We start from the raw sequence: 17,280 nt of genomic DNA, 5'->3' as shown, positions 1-17,280 counted from the left end.
GCAGCGGCTGCTCCCGAGTCCGGCTGCCCAGGTGGGGAGAACAGCCACCGCCTGGCCCCGCGGGCCGCCCCCCTACTCTCCCTCCAGGTACCGCCCGAGTCCTGCCTGCTCGGGGCCAGGCCGGACTCACACTTACCCCAGCCCCGCGCTCCCCCTGCATCTCCCGGGCCTCCCTCCAGCGCTTGTGGAGAGAGGAGGAATGGTGGGGGGTTGGCTTTTTGTTTTTTGCTCTGCCGCCTCCCCCCCCCCTCTGGTCACCCTGGGGGCGGAGTTGGGGCGGGGAAGGGGCGGAGTTGGGGTGGAGCCAAAGCCCCGTGGAGTGTCCTCTTTTCGCAGGATTGAAATATGGTAACCCTATGCTAAACCCTGGGTTGGGAGTTCAATCCTTGAGGGGGCCATTTAGGGATCTGGGGCAAAATCAGTACTTGGTCCTGCTAGTGACGGCAGGGGGCTGGACTCAATGACCTTCAAGGTCCCTTCCAGTTCTATGAGATAGGTATATCTCCATATATTCTGTATTCCTGGGGTACATCACCTCATCTAGATATTTGCCTAGTTTTACAACAGGGCTACAGGAAAAGCACTAGCAAACTCAGAACAAACTAAAATTTCATACAGACACTGACTTGTTTATACTGCTCTATATACTACACACTGAAAGGCAAGTACAAGATATATATTCCAATTGATTTGTTTTCTAATTACATGGTAAAAATGAGAAAGTCAGCAATTTTTCAGTAACAGTGTGGCTGTGACGCTTTTGTATTTTTATGTCTGATTTTGTAAGCGAGGAGTTTTTAAATAAGGTAAAACTTGGGGTGTGCCAGACAAATCAGACTCCTGAAAGGGGCACAGGAGTCTGGAAAGTTTGCGAGCTGCCGTTTTAGTGGACCACACACAGAATAAGGGACCAGCTACCTCAGCTGCAAACTAAGGGTCACTGAGCTCAAGTGGGAGAGGCCTGTACTTTGGAGCAGAACATGGGCAGCGTATCATAGGCTGGGGGAAGCTGAGCCTCCCCATACAGCCCAGTGTGGCCTTGCCCATGCACCGCTCATCTGGCGCTCCAGGGCTGGGGGCGCTGGGACCACGCTGCCCGGCTGGCGCTCCAGGGCTGGGATCGGGGGCGCTGGGACCGCACTGCCCGGTGCTCCAGGGCTGGGATCGGGGGCGCTGGGACCGTGCTGCCCGCCTGGCGCTCCTGGGCTGGGATCGGGGGTGCTGGGACCGTGCTGCCCGCCTAGTGCTGGGACGGGGGAGGACGCTGGGACCGCGCTGCCTGCCCGGTGCTGGGATGGGGTGCGCTGGGACTGCGCTGCCCGCCCGGTGCTCCAGGGCTGGGATGGGGGGCGCTGGGACCGTGCTGCCCGCCCGGCGCTGAGATGGGGGGCGCAGGGATCGCGCTGCCCGCCCGGCGCTCCAGGGCTGGGATGGGGGGCGCTGGGACCGCGCTGCCCGCCCGGCGCTCCAGGACTGGGATTGGGGGTGCTGGGACCCAAGGGCCAGTTCACCCACCACCCATGGACCCAGAAGTTCTGCTCTCACCTCTGCAGGGACCACGTGGGAGCATGTACCCTCTCTGCTGTTTACAGCAGTGGGTCTACAGCCTATCCTGAAGGATGATCCCTCACTCTCACAGACCTTGGGAGACAGGCCAGTCTTCGCGTACAGACAGCCCCCCAACCTGAAGCAAATACTCACCAGCAACTACACGCCACACAACAAAAACACCAACCCAGGAACCTATTCCTGCAACAAAACCCGTTGCCAACTCTGTCCACATATCTATTCAAGGGACACCATCATAGGACCTAACCACATCAGCCACACCATCAGGGGCTCGTTCACCTGCACATCTACCAATGTGATATATGCCATCATGTGCCAGCAATGCCACTCTGCCATGTACATTGGCCAAACCGGACAGTCTCTACGCAAAAGAATAAATGGACAAATCTGATATCAGGAATTATAACATTAAAAAACCAGTAGGAGAACACTTCAACCTCCCTGGTCACTCCATAACTGACCTAAAAGTGGCAATTCTTCAACAAAAAAACTTCAAAAACAGATTCCAACATGAAACTGCAGAACTGGAATTAATTTGCAAACTGGACACTATCAAATTAGGCCTGAATAAAGACTGGGAGTGGTTGGATCATTACAAAACCTAAACCTAATTTCCCTCATACTAATTTCCCCCTACTGTTACTCTTACCTTCTTGTCAACTGTTTGAAATGGGCCACTCTCATTACCACTACAAAAGTTATTTTTCCTCCCTTGGTATCCTGCTGTTAATTGAATTGTCTCGTTAGACTGACCTCACACTTGGTAAGGCAACTCCCATCTTTTCATGTATTTATACCTGCTCCTGTATTTTCCACTCCATGCATCTGATGAAGTGGGTTCTAGCTCATGAAAGCTTAATAAATGTGTTAGCCTCTAAGGTGCCACAAGGACTCCTCGTTGTTTTTGCTGATACAGACTAACACGGCTACCCCTCTGAAGCACTGGGTTTGTGACCCAAGTGGGGTGGCGCTGGGAAAAATGGGAGAGTCAACACATCTTGGACTCTGTCTGCAGTTCTAATGTGGAGCAGAAGGTAGGCTAAGCCCCACATTAAAGATCACCCAGAGTAAGAGAGCAGGAATCTGAAATTGATGCAAGATACGTTTATCACACTGACATCCCTTTCCATTATGCAACATTTCTGAGGGAAATAATTGATATCAGCCAAAGTGAGATCGCAGTAGGTAAGCGTGGGAGGGAAATAAATCTGGGTGGAAAATGAGCGACTGTCCCTCATAATGAGGGAAGAGAAGGACAGGGAAATTTTTTGCCATTATGATACATTAATTAGCCTTTCACTCTACTCCAGTCTCCGCATCTCTCACAAGCTGAAGTTTTATGATCTCAATCTAGCAGAATCCTCTGAAAGGGAAAAACCTGTCACGAAACTTAGCAAATCAAGCCACTAAGACAGACGGCTCAATGAGGTTTGAACGGAGCTGGGCGCTCCCAGCCAATAGGCTGCACTAATCAGCACTGAAGCCACGGTTCCCCAACACACCAGGGTAAGGAATGAAAAGCAGAATCCCCTGGGGATGCTGTAAGAGATGGGAAGCAATGATAATCTAGGACACACTGCCTCAGCACTGAGAAAACAGCAGCCGACGGGAGGAGGATGTATTGAAAGTTCAGTTCAGACGACACTATGATAGGGCGGAACCTGCTCAAAATGAGCTGTGGCAGGAGAGGTTTAAGATGCGCTGTTACAGTGAACCAGGAAAGCTGCAGTAGCTCTTCCAGGACAATCAACAGCTGCTAGTTCAAGCCAGAGACGAGCTCTTCAAATCCACTGAAATCCATTAAGCCTGGCACCTTGAAGCCAGAGTCATTCTCGGTGTGGAGAGATATCGAGCAGTACTCCCTCCGCAGGAGGCGGCTCCCTGCCTGGTCGCTCAGAGCCAGTGCTGTCGATCTGGCTGTGGCAGAGCACACAACACGCTTGGGGTGTTAAATATAGACAACATCAGCAGCCTTGCTTATCCCTGCACGCAGCCGGTCTAGACGATGCACAGGTATGTCTCCACCAGGACAAATAGATGCTAGCTACCATCTTGGTGCATCGCTGCACTTCCTGGTTGCAGCTGGGACCTGAGGCCCCAAAAAAGGCTGTTTCTGCTTCTTGGTTGGGCTGGAAATACCCCCAGGGCCACCATCAGTGTTGTGGAAAAGCTCATTTTCAGGAAGTGGCCAGCACCATCCTTCGCACTCAAGAGGTTCAGATGTAAAAGCATCCAGGGTTTTGGAGGTACACCCGGAGTGAGCCACTTGCAACTACTCACTCCCCTCCCAGCAATGCTGAACGTGGTCTGAAAAGACTGCTGGTGCGGGGGGTCTCATCACCCCCACATCTGCCCAGCAATTAATTCTGCCCCTCAGCCCCCAAATAAATCCAGTCCCCACATCAATTCTGCCCCCACATCTGTTTGCACTCTCCAGCCCCTCTTCAGTTCTGCCAGACCTTCAGCCTCACCTCTTCCCCTCCTGGGTTCTTCTCATGTCTGGGGGGGGGGGGGGGGCGGGGCGCGGGTCCCCTCTCCCCCTCCCCAGGCCCAGTTTTGCCGGGAGAGAGGGGGGAGGGGGGGGGGGTAGAGGAGCTGTCAGTCATTGCTCACAGAGCTTTTGCTGAAGCTCTGATTGGCTGCTTGCCCCACTGGCCCACCTCATAGGGAAGAGCAGCCAATCAGAGGGGGGGTTTCCCCCAGGCGGCAACCCAGCTCAGTGTGCCCCCACTTCGACCCAGCACACTATAAACGCTGCCCCACAGACCAGCCCTATGCACTGCTCCTGTGGGAGGAATGCTGGTGAGGGAAGGCTGGATAGCGGGCAGCCTGGAGGAGACTCAGGAGGGCCTGAGAGCTGGACAGAGACACACCTTGATGCTGGGAGGGGGACCAGCTTTAGGCCACAGCAGGAGGACACAGAATTGCAGCCTGCTGCCAAGAGGATGGGGTACAAGGTTATAACTAGACCTGGTTACCGTGTATACCCCTGGACTGCCCCCAGGGGCAGAGTTAGGAACTATGGGCTGGTCTCCTGTTCGTGTTAAAAAACAGCCATGCCTAGCTTAACTGCCCCATTGATTCCTGGTAGGATCCTTTTATCAATTTGAGGCACACAAGCGTTTTGGGTGTGAGTGTCTGTATCCACACAGTGCTGGAGCCTGAAGAGCCCAGTGGTTGCAGGACCTCTAGCACTCACATCTGAACTCACAGCCTACCCTTAGCACACTACCAACCATGTAGGGGACCACAGCCCTCCGAGCCACACCCTGCAGTGTTGTCAGTCACAGTAGGGAGAACACTTTACAGACATCCACACGGCAGCCCCTGAAATACTCTATGAAGGGTTTAATAACTAGCTAGGGCAGACCCTAGCTAGCTGAATAAAACAGTTAAAGCATGATCAGATTAGTGCCAATGTGGATGCAAATAAACTAAAACTGTTCAGATAGGCCCTCTGCGACTGCCCCACAGTGCATTAGCGGCCTCGTGGAATCTCCTAGAAGGCACTGCTTCTGGGAGCTAAGGTGGGGATTGTGGGATAGGTACCCAGAGGGCACTGCAACGGAAACCGTTTAGGACAGCACTACTATGGATGTAGGACAAAACGTAAACTGATTCAGCCAGGCTAGTCTGGACACACGGGCCTGTTTGTGGTTACGTTGGATCAGTACAACCAGTCCAGTTCTCTAGTGTCAACGAAACCTGAGATACTCCTACTTTGGCTGGGCTCGCTGAAAGGTGCCTGGGAAACATTGGTCGGGTTGTTAATTTGGTTTCTTTGAGGTAAACGTTTTCTTCTTTAAAAGGCTTTTGCTGTCTGTGTAGCTGAAGAGTGCATGTGGACACCTTAAGCCAGTTTGATGTGTTTGCTAGGGCACGGATGACTGGGTTGATGGATGGATGGCCAGACACACACTGTATCTGTCCAACGTGATCAAGTACACCGTCCACTGATGTTTATGAGTGGGAGGGTTAGCCCAGTAAAACAGATGCCAGCCAGGTGAATTATTGGCATTGGTCATCTCTGAAGGGCGTCTCACCTACTCATGCTCAGCTAGAAGGATAGTGCCTGTGATGTGGGATATTGGTATAGGTAAGGGAGGAAAGGAAGGAAGGGGAGTGGAGACCCCCAGGGGTTCAAAAGGAACATAGAAGACACCCTGTGAGGGGAAAAAATGATGGCAACTCATTGCAGAGCAAAGAAGGGATGGGCATGCGCTGAATTTGAGAGGCACATCTGGCACTGAGGTCTACTAGTCTTACTCCTCCCTGACCAATGGTTCCAAAGGATAATGGCATGCAACCTCCAAAAACCCGAAGTGAAGAACACGACTGCACACAGCTGTCACAATATGGTGTGTACGCAGCTTTGTTCCTGCTGCAGAGACTTGCGCTTTGTCTACACTAGCAAAATTAGGACCTTGATTTCAGCAACTGCTAGAATTCGGCTGCACGAGTTTTTAAGCCACTAATGTAGACATGAAAACCCATGCCATGGGGCTAAAACATCCTACCCTTGTCTTGAGCAGTTTAAGACTGGTGCAGCTGCGTTACCCCTGGAAAACGGGTACTGAGTTTGTCCTTATAGACTCACCCTTAATGTTACAGTGAATCGATATGACAAGGGTATGTCTACACTACAATCTGGAGACCATGTGTAAGCATATCCGAGCTAGCTTTGAGCGAGCCAGCTCCCTAAAAATTGCATTGTAGCCACAGTGGCATGTGCTCCTTTGGAAAATCTGCCCACTTATTTTGGTGTCTCAAAGGGAGCTGTGCTCTTTTGACCATCTGACCAATGATATTTGCACTGGGGAAGAGAAAACAGCCACCCGCTTCAGCGATGAGCATCCGATGACAGAGAGCAGAACGCTGAGAAGGTCATTCTGAGAGGGTATTTAAATATTAACTGATTACAAGAGCGCTGGCAGCACTTTGATCAGCATGCATGGGGGAGGGGGGGGCACGCCGTACAGCAGGGAGAGCCTAGTTTAATCTGAATGACAGAGCCAACATGCTTTAAATGACATCTTTAGCCATATACTCAAGGGACATCATCACGTCAAGTGTGGTCTGACGTTTAGGGTTATTTTTATATCACAATTTTACGAACACCTAAGAGCCAAACATTTTTCTCCAGTTTTTTGTTGTTGGTTGTTTATTTCACTTTAATTTCCACTGGAAATGATGGGATGGAGGGGTTACGTGGCCTTCCTTTTCAAATAAATACCGCACCTGCAGTGTTTGCAACCCAGACATTGCCAGGTTTAACTAGTACATGAGAACCAGGCAGCAAAACAGGCGAGTTTATTTGCATTGCCCACCGAGAGAGGAAAAGAAACAAAACTCCCAGCATAGAGAAGGGACAGGGGCGTGGTAAAGGGAGCCCACGTGCGAAGCCCTGTCTACATTAGAGAACTGTGCACCGGTATTATATTATTGACACTCTACTTCAGTGAAAAGCCCTAATGTAAACACACTGCACTCATGTAAAACAGGGTTTACCAATCCCCTCAGTAACTTGGGTATAAACCCAGCTTTACATGGGTACAGGGCTTCTAAATGAGTCTAACTAGTGGTGCAGATCTCTCTAAAGTAGACGGGACCGGAAACAGTGGTAGCTGTTCAAACATAGCTTTGCCCGGTACTCAGACACTATATAGCAATGAGTGCAGTATAAATGGCTAGCAAGAGAAATTCCTAGATAAATGGTGAAAAGTAATTTGATTTTTTTTATTACTGCTCTTTTCATAATCTCCAGTGCTACTGGGAATGTGGGTAATTTCATTTGTGTTTAAAGTGATTTATTATTATTGATGATGGTTTTTGAGATGATGGCATCTCTTTAAACAGGTCAGAAATCTATAGCATTTCCCTTGCCACTCTGGGAAAGGGGCCTAATCCAGGCATCAGAGAGGAATTAGTTAAAACCTAATCACAATGATAAATACCCAAGAGCTATTTTGTTAAAAGTCTGTTCCATGTCTTTCCATGTCACCAACGGTGGCAAGTGGAAGCTATACACGCAACTAGAAATCGAATTTAAAAAAAAAGCCATATACATGCCAATGTAGTTTGCAAGGTTAAGGTTGTGACACTCTGTACCTCGGGGGAACACCCTACACCCCCATGTTCATCCTTATAATATGATTGTGTGGTATCCAATGCAAAGTTTGTCATGTCGGGTGTCTTCGGAAGGCTCATGATGCACTGAGCATTGTTGTTATAGGAATGTTATACGTTGTAATTTCATGTATATAGTTATAAGGCTGAAAATGTGTCCTCATGGCTTAAAATAAACCCAGGCAAAAACTCTCCAAGAACAGAGGGGCAGTTCATACCTCATCAGGGCATGTATGGGACAAACCCAGCCCAGCCTCACAGGAACAAAGGACGCTGGCCTAGGCAGCAACAAAGGATCTGTTGGACCCCCTTCCCTTGGTCAGTTTGGGACTACGATGAGGTAATGCTCACCTGACTCTGAAGGGAGGGGCAAAGCCAAGAGGGAAGAAAGAATATGATAAAAGGGAGAGATGTTTGCCAGGCTCTTCCTCTCTCTTCCACCTCTGTCTACAGACATCACCACTAAGAGACTGAAGCGCTGATCAAAGGGGAGATCCTGGCTGAAGAGCAACCAGCCAGCCTGGGGTGAGAAGCATCTAAGTTTGTGAGGACACTGAAAGTGTTAAGATCAGCTTAGAATGCGTTTTGCTTTTATTTCATTTGACCAAATCTGACTTGTTGTGCTTTGACTTATAATCACTTAAAATCTATCTTTGTAGTTAATACATTTGTTTGTTTATTCTACCTGAAGCAGTGCGTTTGGTTTGAAGCTTGTCAAATTCCCCTTGGGATACCAAGCCTGGTACATATCAATTTCTTTGTTAAACTGACGAACTCATATAAAGCTTACAGCGTCCAGCGGGTATAACTGGACACTGTAAGATGGAGGTTCCTAGGGTTGTGTCTGGGACTGGAGATATTGGCTAGTGTCATTCAGTTGCACAATCCAAGCAGTGGCTGGCCAAAAGTGCCCACTGGGAGCAGCTTACATGCCAGAGGCTGTGCGTGAACATCCCGGGAGTGGGGGTTCTCACAGCAGAGCAGGGAAAGGCTGGCTCCCAGAGCCAAGGATTGGAGTGGCCTGGCAGATCACCGGTCCAGATAGCACCAGGGGAACGTCACAAAGGTGCTGGATGTATATCATCACCTGAATAACACTCATGAGAGGAGGGATCGTATATTGATTACGGGGCTGACCTACGACTTGCGAGACCAGCCTTCCATTCCTCGCTTTGCTTCAGACATTTTGTGTGACCTCGAGCAAGCCAGCTAGCCTTTCTGTGCTTCAGTTCCTCGGGCGTACAATGCGGCTCGCAGCACTGCCCTATCTCCCAGGAGCGTACGTAATGAGATAATGATAATGGGGGCCAGATGAAGACTGAAGACATGATTTTGGAGTGAACCCTTTTGGTGCTGGTCCCACTAGCCCCCCAGCCCCAAATTCATGTGTGCCTCTGCTTTACGGGAAACTGGTATATAGCTGGGGCTGGCCATGGCCGAGGGGGTCGGTGTCTGCTGGGTACAGCCGGCACACTGAGCAGCTGTACTGCAGATCAATAGAAAGTCCTTGGGTGAAATCCTACCCCATCGAAGTCAATGGGAGTTCTGTCATAGACTTGACTTGGGTCATGATTTCACCCTTTGGCTCTCGCTTTTAATGATCAAATGCTCTGCGGGCAACGACTCTTCACATGAAATACAGGGTTTTTCCTACAATTTTAGCAGAAACACATTTCTTTGAAGTGATGCTCCAGAGCCCTCTCCCAGAGAAGGTAACAGCACTGGTCACTGCCTGCAGGAATGCAAGGCTTCGTCATCAGCACGTCTAAAATTAATCACAGTAACTTGCCATTTTCTACTATACTCTCCTCGTCACCATGATATTTAGTACCTTCCAGTAGTGCGGTAAGCAACGTGGCTAACGTCAGCCACAGGTGGTTGGATCTTTCTCTTAGCCTCTCCTCAGGGGATCTTCCTCGTGAAGCTCTTTACAAATCTTAATTAATTGAGTCTTTCCCTGTGAGGTGAGTATTATTTCCCCTATAATACAGATGGGGAAACTGAGGCACGGAGTGGCAAAGTAACTTGCCCGAGGTCAGAAAAAGCATGTGGCAGAGCAAGAAACAGATCTCTCAAGTCCTTGCTTTGGTCACAAGATCACCCTTGGTCCAAACGTAAGGGAACAGGAGCCTGCAACTTTTCTTCATTAATTATTATTATTATTAAGCAACATCTTATTAACCAAGCTGGGCTGAGACACTGGGGAACCATGCAGGTGAATTGTGCAAACACTAAACCACCCCCAGCTCCAGCCACTGCACAAGTGCTTTCGGTACGATATCACATGGGTATGGACATGAGCTTACCCTTTGCCAACTTCTCTGAGATCAGACGATGCCTGATCAATGGCCCTGACAGAACATCATTACCCCTAACACTCATCTAGGAATGAAGGGGAAGCAAAGCTCTTTAGCTGGCCAGACACCAGCCTGCTCTCTGACTAGGGCCAGCCCTAGACCAAATGGCGCTCCAGGCAAGAAGCATCTTCGGACCCTCCTACTCCATTTGTTAAACTTTTGAATGCCTTATATGTTAGTGCATCTGTAGCCCATTTCATTACTTTGATGCACAATTTGCATGCGTGATTTATCGCTATCATATAAGAGGATAAATTTGCACACTAGGATCTGTAAATATATAAGCAAGCCTGGAAGGTTCCATGAGATTCTACAAAGATCCAGAACATTCTAGAAGGTTAGTGAAAAATGAATCCACATATGGAATACCTGAAACATTTTACTTCAAACATTCTATTTTCCCTTTTGTCATTAACAACAAAACCAGCGCCCTGAGCCCGGCGCCCCACAAGCCCGGCACCCCAGGCAGTCGCCTGGATCACCTGCCCCTAAATCCGACCCTGTCTGTGACCTTCTGAAACAACTTATGCCAGCTGTACCCTCCCTGCCCCAGGGCAATGTTCCTGATCCTCACACAAAGCCGCTCCCTACTTTTCCCCCACACCTGCTTTGAACACAGGAGGATCTGTGGATATTGAGGCTCTTTTAAAAATACTAGGCATGGATCTGTTCTTTGAAGAACGTTTTATTTCCCTGGCTACATAAGACAGAGAAAGAGCAAAGGCTGCAATATTGAAGGGCTTTTACATCTGAACAGCATTAACCTTTTCCTCCAACACAGCTGCACACTCCTCTCGTTACCAGAAGGGCAATCAGCAAACAAGGGATCGTTATGCCAGGGGCTGAGAACCATGCTGTGAGAGATAAATCTAGGTGCACATACACAAGCCCAATACTGGTTTATCGGAGGGGCTCTGGCACACACTGTAAGAACTTGTGTACTATTGAGATGGGTCTGGATGATAAACCCAGATCCAAACATCCACAGATGCTGGGGACACTCAGGTTAGGATCTGAATTTAGCAGCTCTCTCTCTCTCTCATGGGCCAAACCAAAGTCTCACATCCAAACTTAATGAACCCCTGGCTCAGTGTTACCAACTTCATGCATTAAAATAATCTGAGTCCACACACACACCCCCCAAACCAGGTGATTGGCTTAAACATCATGAAATTTTTTAAAAAAATAAAGCAGAGTTATTTTTATTTGCCTTCTGGTTTTTGAGCCTTTACATTCCACATTTTCAAGCTTGCCTCCTTAACTACAAAGGCTAGAAATTTACTTTCACTTTTTAAATGGAAGCGGACATTCTCCTGTAATCACAGGACTCCAGGAGCTGAGGCGTGGCAGGTGGGGCTGCTCCATAATGCCCCCTCTAGGGCCAAACTCTACCTTAATCCATAAGATTTGGCCACCTGCTTGGAGCAGATCGGTGTCACTCTCTCAACATTTAGATAACAAAATAAACTCAGGATTTGGCTGTCTGCACTTTTATGCAAAGAAGCCAAACTTCAAATGCAAACAAACACTTAGTTGCAGCACTCGAAGGCAAGGGCCTGGCCCAGCCGTGGGGTCCAGGACTAGCACTGAGCAACACCTCCTCTGGTCCAGTCTCCCTCATCTCTCTCCTGAGAAGAAGCAGGCAAGCCTTCTTAACTGGTCTGCTGGCTCTTGATTGGTCTGCATTTCCTCCAGGCCCTTCTAGACCTTCGGAGGACTGTCTTGCTGGTAGCCTACTCTGAGTGGATTTTCCTTGAGCAGACAGGTGTCAGGGAGCCAATGGCTCCAGCAGGGGGCAGAAAAGGCCAGATAAACCCCATCACACGGGTCTTTAAGAAAAACACAAAATATTGCAAGACATGAAATAGAATCATAAGAGCTGGCAACACTGGGGTTTTATACAAACTGGCTATGTCTACACTGCACAAATGGCAGCATACAGCGTACATTCACTACATGCCCCCCTAGCATGGGTAAAAATAGCAGTGTAGGCAAGTAAAGACACCCCTGAACCCCCAGGCTCTATGCCCTACGCGGCTCTCTAAACACCCAAGCAGTGTCTCCTCCATCTAGGCAGTGTAGTGACCCGCCCGCTCCCACCACCAGAGCCTTTCCCCACTGCCTTTCCCCAGCCAGAACCTTCACTGACACCTGTAGCTATACACCACAGCATGGACACGGCCTGCTTTTCACTGCAACATGTAGCTATGCATACCCTACACGCTGCCCCAAGTTGTGTGTGGTGTAGACATAGCCACAGATACCATAGTGGATGTCACCCAAGGCACAAGCCCCTACCACTGCATGAGCTGACAAGCTAGCTCCATCATCTGGGAGTAAGTAGCAGGCTGTCACCATCACTGGAGCCCGTCACTAGAGGGAAATATACCCAAATGCATTACAAACACATACTCACATGCTTAATTTTAAGCATCAGAATAGTCTCATTGACTTTAGCGGGGCTACTCATCTGCTTACAGTTCAGCACTTGAGTAAGTATTCGCTAGACAAGGCCTAAGTCAGTATATTCCATGAAACTCCCTTAATCCTGGCAACTGCAGTCACATTTGACAATTCAGGACCATCTTGGCTACTGAGTTTTCACCAGCCCTGCTGGTGTTCTCAGGTTACAGCTGTGTGGTGGCCTCACAGGGGCACACTATTACAAGGAAGAGAAAGGGGGTAGGTAGGGAGTGAAACCAAAGCAATGGGCTGAGTCTGTTGTGTCACCCTCCCGTCCCAGTCCCTGCCCACCCCACGCTGAAGCTGTTATTGCCCCGCACATCCAGGTGGAGACGGACAAGTCATCGGCGCCTTACCCTGATAAGACGCCCAGCACCAGGTTGAGCATGAAGAAAGAGCCAATGATGATGAGAGGGATGAAGTAAAGCCAGTTCCAGGTATTTCCTGCGGCATCATTGGTCTGGAAATAGAGAAGGGGAGAAAGAAAAGCAATTTTTTATCAGTCCCCAGAAAAGCAAACATCTATCATTGCAGGACAATGGATCCTTCCTTTAGACTCCCTATAGACTGTGCCAATATTAATTAGCATTGTTACATGTGCAGCAATGAACTGAGGACTGAAATCCCAGGAACAGAATGAAGCAAATTTGGGTCTCACTGTACTCTGCATGAGGTGTCCACATCACAAAACTGCCACCAACTCCAGCAAGAATAGCAGTCTCTGATTGAAAGGACCCTAGGACCAGGCCCCTCCAACCTCAGGATGGCCTGTCGGCATTCCTTCCCGACACACACTTTCAGATATCCAATCCAGTCATCCACCTTGTTACAAATATAGCCCCTCCATTCCAAACTCCCTGCCTAAGATCTGAGCTACCATGTGCTTACATCTTTGTTGTGCTTACATCTGAACCAAGACACAAAGCACATAAGAGAGATGCAGTCTTCTTTTTGTGTGTGTTGCAATTAACGCAGCACATGGCGGCATGCCCAGAATTCACACACACACACCAAACAGAAAATGAGGAAAACGGTCGGCAAAACAAATAAGGTGAATGTATCCTTTAGCGTGATGCCAACTTCCCATCTGCTTATCCCGCACTTTGGAAGTCTGTCATCGAAACCAGTATCTAAAACTTTCTGAGTCAGCAACTGTGCGTATTAGGGAGGGGCGGGGGGGGAGACCGGGTTTTAGTTTCTGACAAAGTTTCTGCATTCTTTAACCACAAGGGAGCTCTTCCAGTAATTGCTGAAAAGTAAAATGCCATGTGGCCACTACACAAGCCAAGTGCCTTGGAGAGTTCAGATTCTTAAAATGCAGCAACTTTTGAATCAGCTGATTTGAAGACTATGGTTCCTCCATCCCTAATACAGGCCTGAAATGCCTGATAGACTGCAAACAGAACTTGGCAAATACTGCAGGAAAATACTTGTGAGCATTGGCTTGAACAAAATCCATTAACTCACTTTGACACAGAGACTTTTATTCACAATGTGTCATGCCTTATATTCACCATTCCCCAACATTTGTGCAAGTGAAATTTTGCTCACAACTGCATTCACACAGGAAGAGGAAGTGTCACAAAAGCATTGACAAGTATTTGAACCACATGCGTTCTTGAAGCCATCTTGAAAGCTCCTCGTGTTGTTTGGGAGTCATCCAATCAGGGAGCAAAAACAAATACCATGTGACTTAGATGACCGTCATACAGTATCAATTACAGATAATAAACACTTGAAATATTAATCGTGGCAAATAGCTCATGAGTCACCGCTGGAGTATACACTGACACAAACCATTCCTCGAATGACTGAGACGAAGGAGCAGATTCATGAGGAACGTTTCTCTGAATAACTAATGTATTTATAAATATCTACGGCAGCTGACGGGTGATTCGCCAACAATAAGAGGGGCTAACAAATTGTGCCTGCCAGCATTTCATGCTGTCCTAGTTAGAAACCTCTGAAAAGAAAGAAAGAAAAAGAAAAGGCACAGAGAGACTAAAGGAGGGAAAATAGGTTGTCCCACACCCGGTCCATCCTCCGCTCCCACAAAATACTTTATAAAAAAAAAAAGCCACCACCAATATATTTCAGCCTTCCCTCATCCTATATTTTTCCTTCTTTTGCAGTTTTTTCTGTCTTTCTGTTCTCTTCTTTCCTCCTGCTCTTAGTTTCCCTCCCTTCCACTCTTCTTCTCCTTTTCTGCCCTGCCCCTTCTCCACACGAGGATGAAGTGTGAGTACTGGTGTCACCCTTCATGCCCCTTTCCCCAGGTGCTCTGGCTCCGCTGATAGTGTTGATGCTCAGCGGTAAACCAACGGTGAATGTGTGCTACAGGTGCCCCTCCACAGAGGAGATGAGTCTGTTACAGCACCAGGGAGCGAACCAGGGTCTGTTTGCTCAAGCTTGAGCGGCATAGGCTCATTCAATTCCCACTCTGTTGGCTAACACAGCAGCACATGGATGGAGAGCTCCCTCAATGGCAGACCACATTTACCAATACTGGGAACTGCAGTCTGATACTGGGAACTGCCCTGATCAGGCTGATGGGACAAAGGGGTCTAGAAAAGGTCAAAGGGGGAGCACAGAGGAAGGGCATAGATGGGAAAAGAAAATTCATATAAACATGCACTGCTTTATAGGTTAAAATGTTGCCAAGTGATCATTTGTTTATCATTTACTTATTCATCTGAAGCCCAAACTTGGTGACCGATGCATGATTCAATTCCGCGATCAAAGCCTTTAGAACAGAATGGGCAGAAAGGTGTCTCATTGAACACCTTCCTTTGAGCGTCTGCAGGGCCTTATGTTTGGGGCAGGCAAGGGCATGTTTTTCACATGCACAAAGGGGTCAAGGTGCAGGCAGCATTCAGCAGGAAGGGAGAAGGGGCCATAGGAATCTTCTGGGGGGGGGGAGAGGTCTTGTGTCCACACGAGAGGGGGATCTTTTTTCCACAGCCCTAAAACTTGTGTCTGGACACAGCTTACGGCTCCAATCCTGCCCTAGCGAGATGCTTTCGTGAATCAACCTGTGAGCTACCAGGAAAAAGGAACTGCCAACCCTGGGCAGCAGAGCCCTGCAGCCGTATCATGACATGCTGAGCCGCAGAGGGCAGTGCTCCATGAGCGGAGCGGCTGGGCTGGACTCCCACATCCCGACTCCAGTCCTGCTCATTAAGTGGGGGAAGCCAAGAGATCAAATCAATTTTTATGCTTCCAGTTAATGCTTGGCTGACTGCTGCTCAATCCCAATCGCAGGACTAACCGGATAGGGAAGGGAGGGAAATAAAACACTTTTAATGAGGTGACAGCATTGTATCAAGATGCAGAAGGCGCTTACGGGCAGCTCCCAGCAGCTTCAGAACTGCTGCACTCATAGCAGTAACAACAGCGAGTTGGCACTTTACAAGCCCCACATGTATATCCAGCTAAGGGTTTATACATGGCCCCCCATCACCACCGTATCTGTGCACCTCACGATCTTTCAGGCGTTTATCCCTACAACCAGAGCTGGGGGAAACTTTTCATTTGAATTTGCCAAAATCAAGACGCTTTGGAAATTCAGGTCAAATCTGGCGAGTACTTTCGGCTGAATAAGCAATGAGGAGTTAGGGCAGGATTGCACTTGGGTGGCTAGCCCAACTCACCACCCATGCCACTGCAGCAGGGGCGGGCAAACTTTTTGGCCTGAGGGCCGCATCGGGTTTCCAAAATTGGGAAGGCTGTTCCTCCCCAAACAGCCAGGCGTGGCCCAGCCCTCGCCCCCTATCTGACCCCTCCTGCTTCTCACCCCCTGACGGCCCCCCAGGACCCCTGCCCCATACAACCACCCTGTTCCCGCCCTCTGACCACCCCACCCCCTATCCACACCCCCGCCCCTGACCACCACCCTGAACTCCCGTGCCCTCTATCCAACCCCCCCTGCTCCCTGCCCCCTGGCTGCCCCCGGAATCCCTGCCCCTGACTGCCCCCTGCTGCCCCATCCAACCCCCATCTCCTTCCTGACTGCCCCCCCCCCGGGACCCCTGCCCCTATTCAACCCCCCTGTTCCCTGCCCCGCCCCATCCACATCCCCTCCCCCTGACCACCACCCCCAACTCCCCTCCCCTCTATCCAACCCCCCCATTCCCTGCCCCCTTACCGCACTGCCTGGAGCACCAGTGGCTGGCGGTGCTACAGCCGCACCGCCCGGTTGGAGCCAGCCACGCCACCGCCGCTGCCACCGCACAGCACGGAGACCGGGTCAGGCCAGGCTCTGCAGCTGTGCTGCCCCAGGAGCTCACAGCCCCACAGCCCAGAGCATTGCGCTGGCGGCAGAGCAAGCTGAGGCTGTGGGGGAGGGGGAACTGCAGGGGAGGAGCCGGGGACTAGCCTCCCGGGCCAGGAGCTCAGGGGCCGGGCAGGAGGGTCCCGTGGGCCGTATGTGGCCCGCGGGCCATAGTTTGCCCACCTCTGCACTACAGCCACGTTGCTCGTAAGCACTAGCTCGAGAGGAACCAGCATGTATACATCTACCTGAGCTGGGAATCACACCTCCCAGATCAGGGATGGACAAACTACGGCCCGGGGACTGCATCCGGCCCTCCAGACATTTTAATCCGGCCCTCGAGCTCGCTCCGGGGAGTGGGGTCCTGGGCTTGCCCTGCTCCGGCGCTCCAGCTGGGGAGCGGGGTCAGGAGCTTGCCCCGCTCTGCGCAGCTCCTGGAAGCAGCAGCATGTCCCTCCTCCAGCTTCTACGTGTAGGGGCAATCAGGGGGCTCCG

The 17,280-nt window shown here is 50.0% G+C and overlaps 1 protein-coding gene across 1 annotated transcript in view; it reads right to left on the bottom strand.

Annotated features, from left to right (window-relative positions):
• CACNA1B (calcium voltage-gated channel subunit alpha1 B) overlaps window positions 1-17,280 on the bottom strand; it is a 490,111-nt gene that overhangs the window by 222,203 nt on the left and 250,628 nt on the right. The window contains exon 8 of the mRNA XM_024206825.3: window positions 12,872-12,975. Within this exon, the coding sequence (XP_024062593.2) occupies window positions 12,872-12,975 (104 nt within the window). The remainder of the gene's footprint in view (window positions 1-12,871; window positions 12,976-17,280) is intronic.

Source organism: Terrapene carolina, unplaced genomic scaffold (assembly GCF_002925995.2).
Source record: "Terrapene carolina triunguis isolate 2854851 unplaced genomic scaffold, T_m_triunguis-2.0 Scaffold238, whole genome shotgun sequence".
Classification (NCBI taxonomy): Eukaryota; Metazoa; Chordata; order Testudines; family Emydidae; genus Terrapene; species Terrapene triunguis.
Note: the sequence above shows the minus strand (reverse complement) of the source record. Positions and strands in the feature narration are given on the sequence as shown.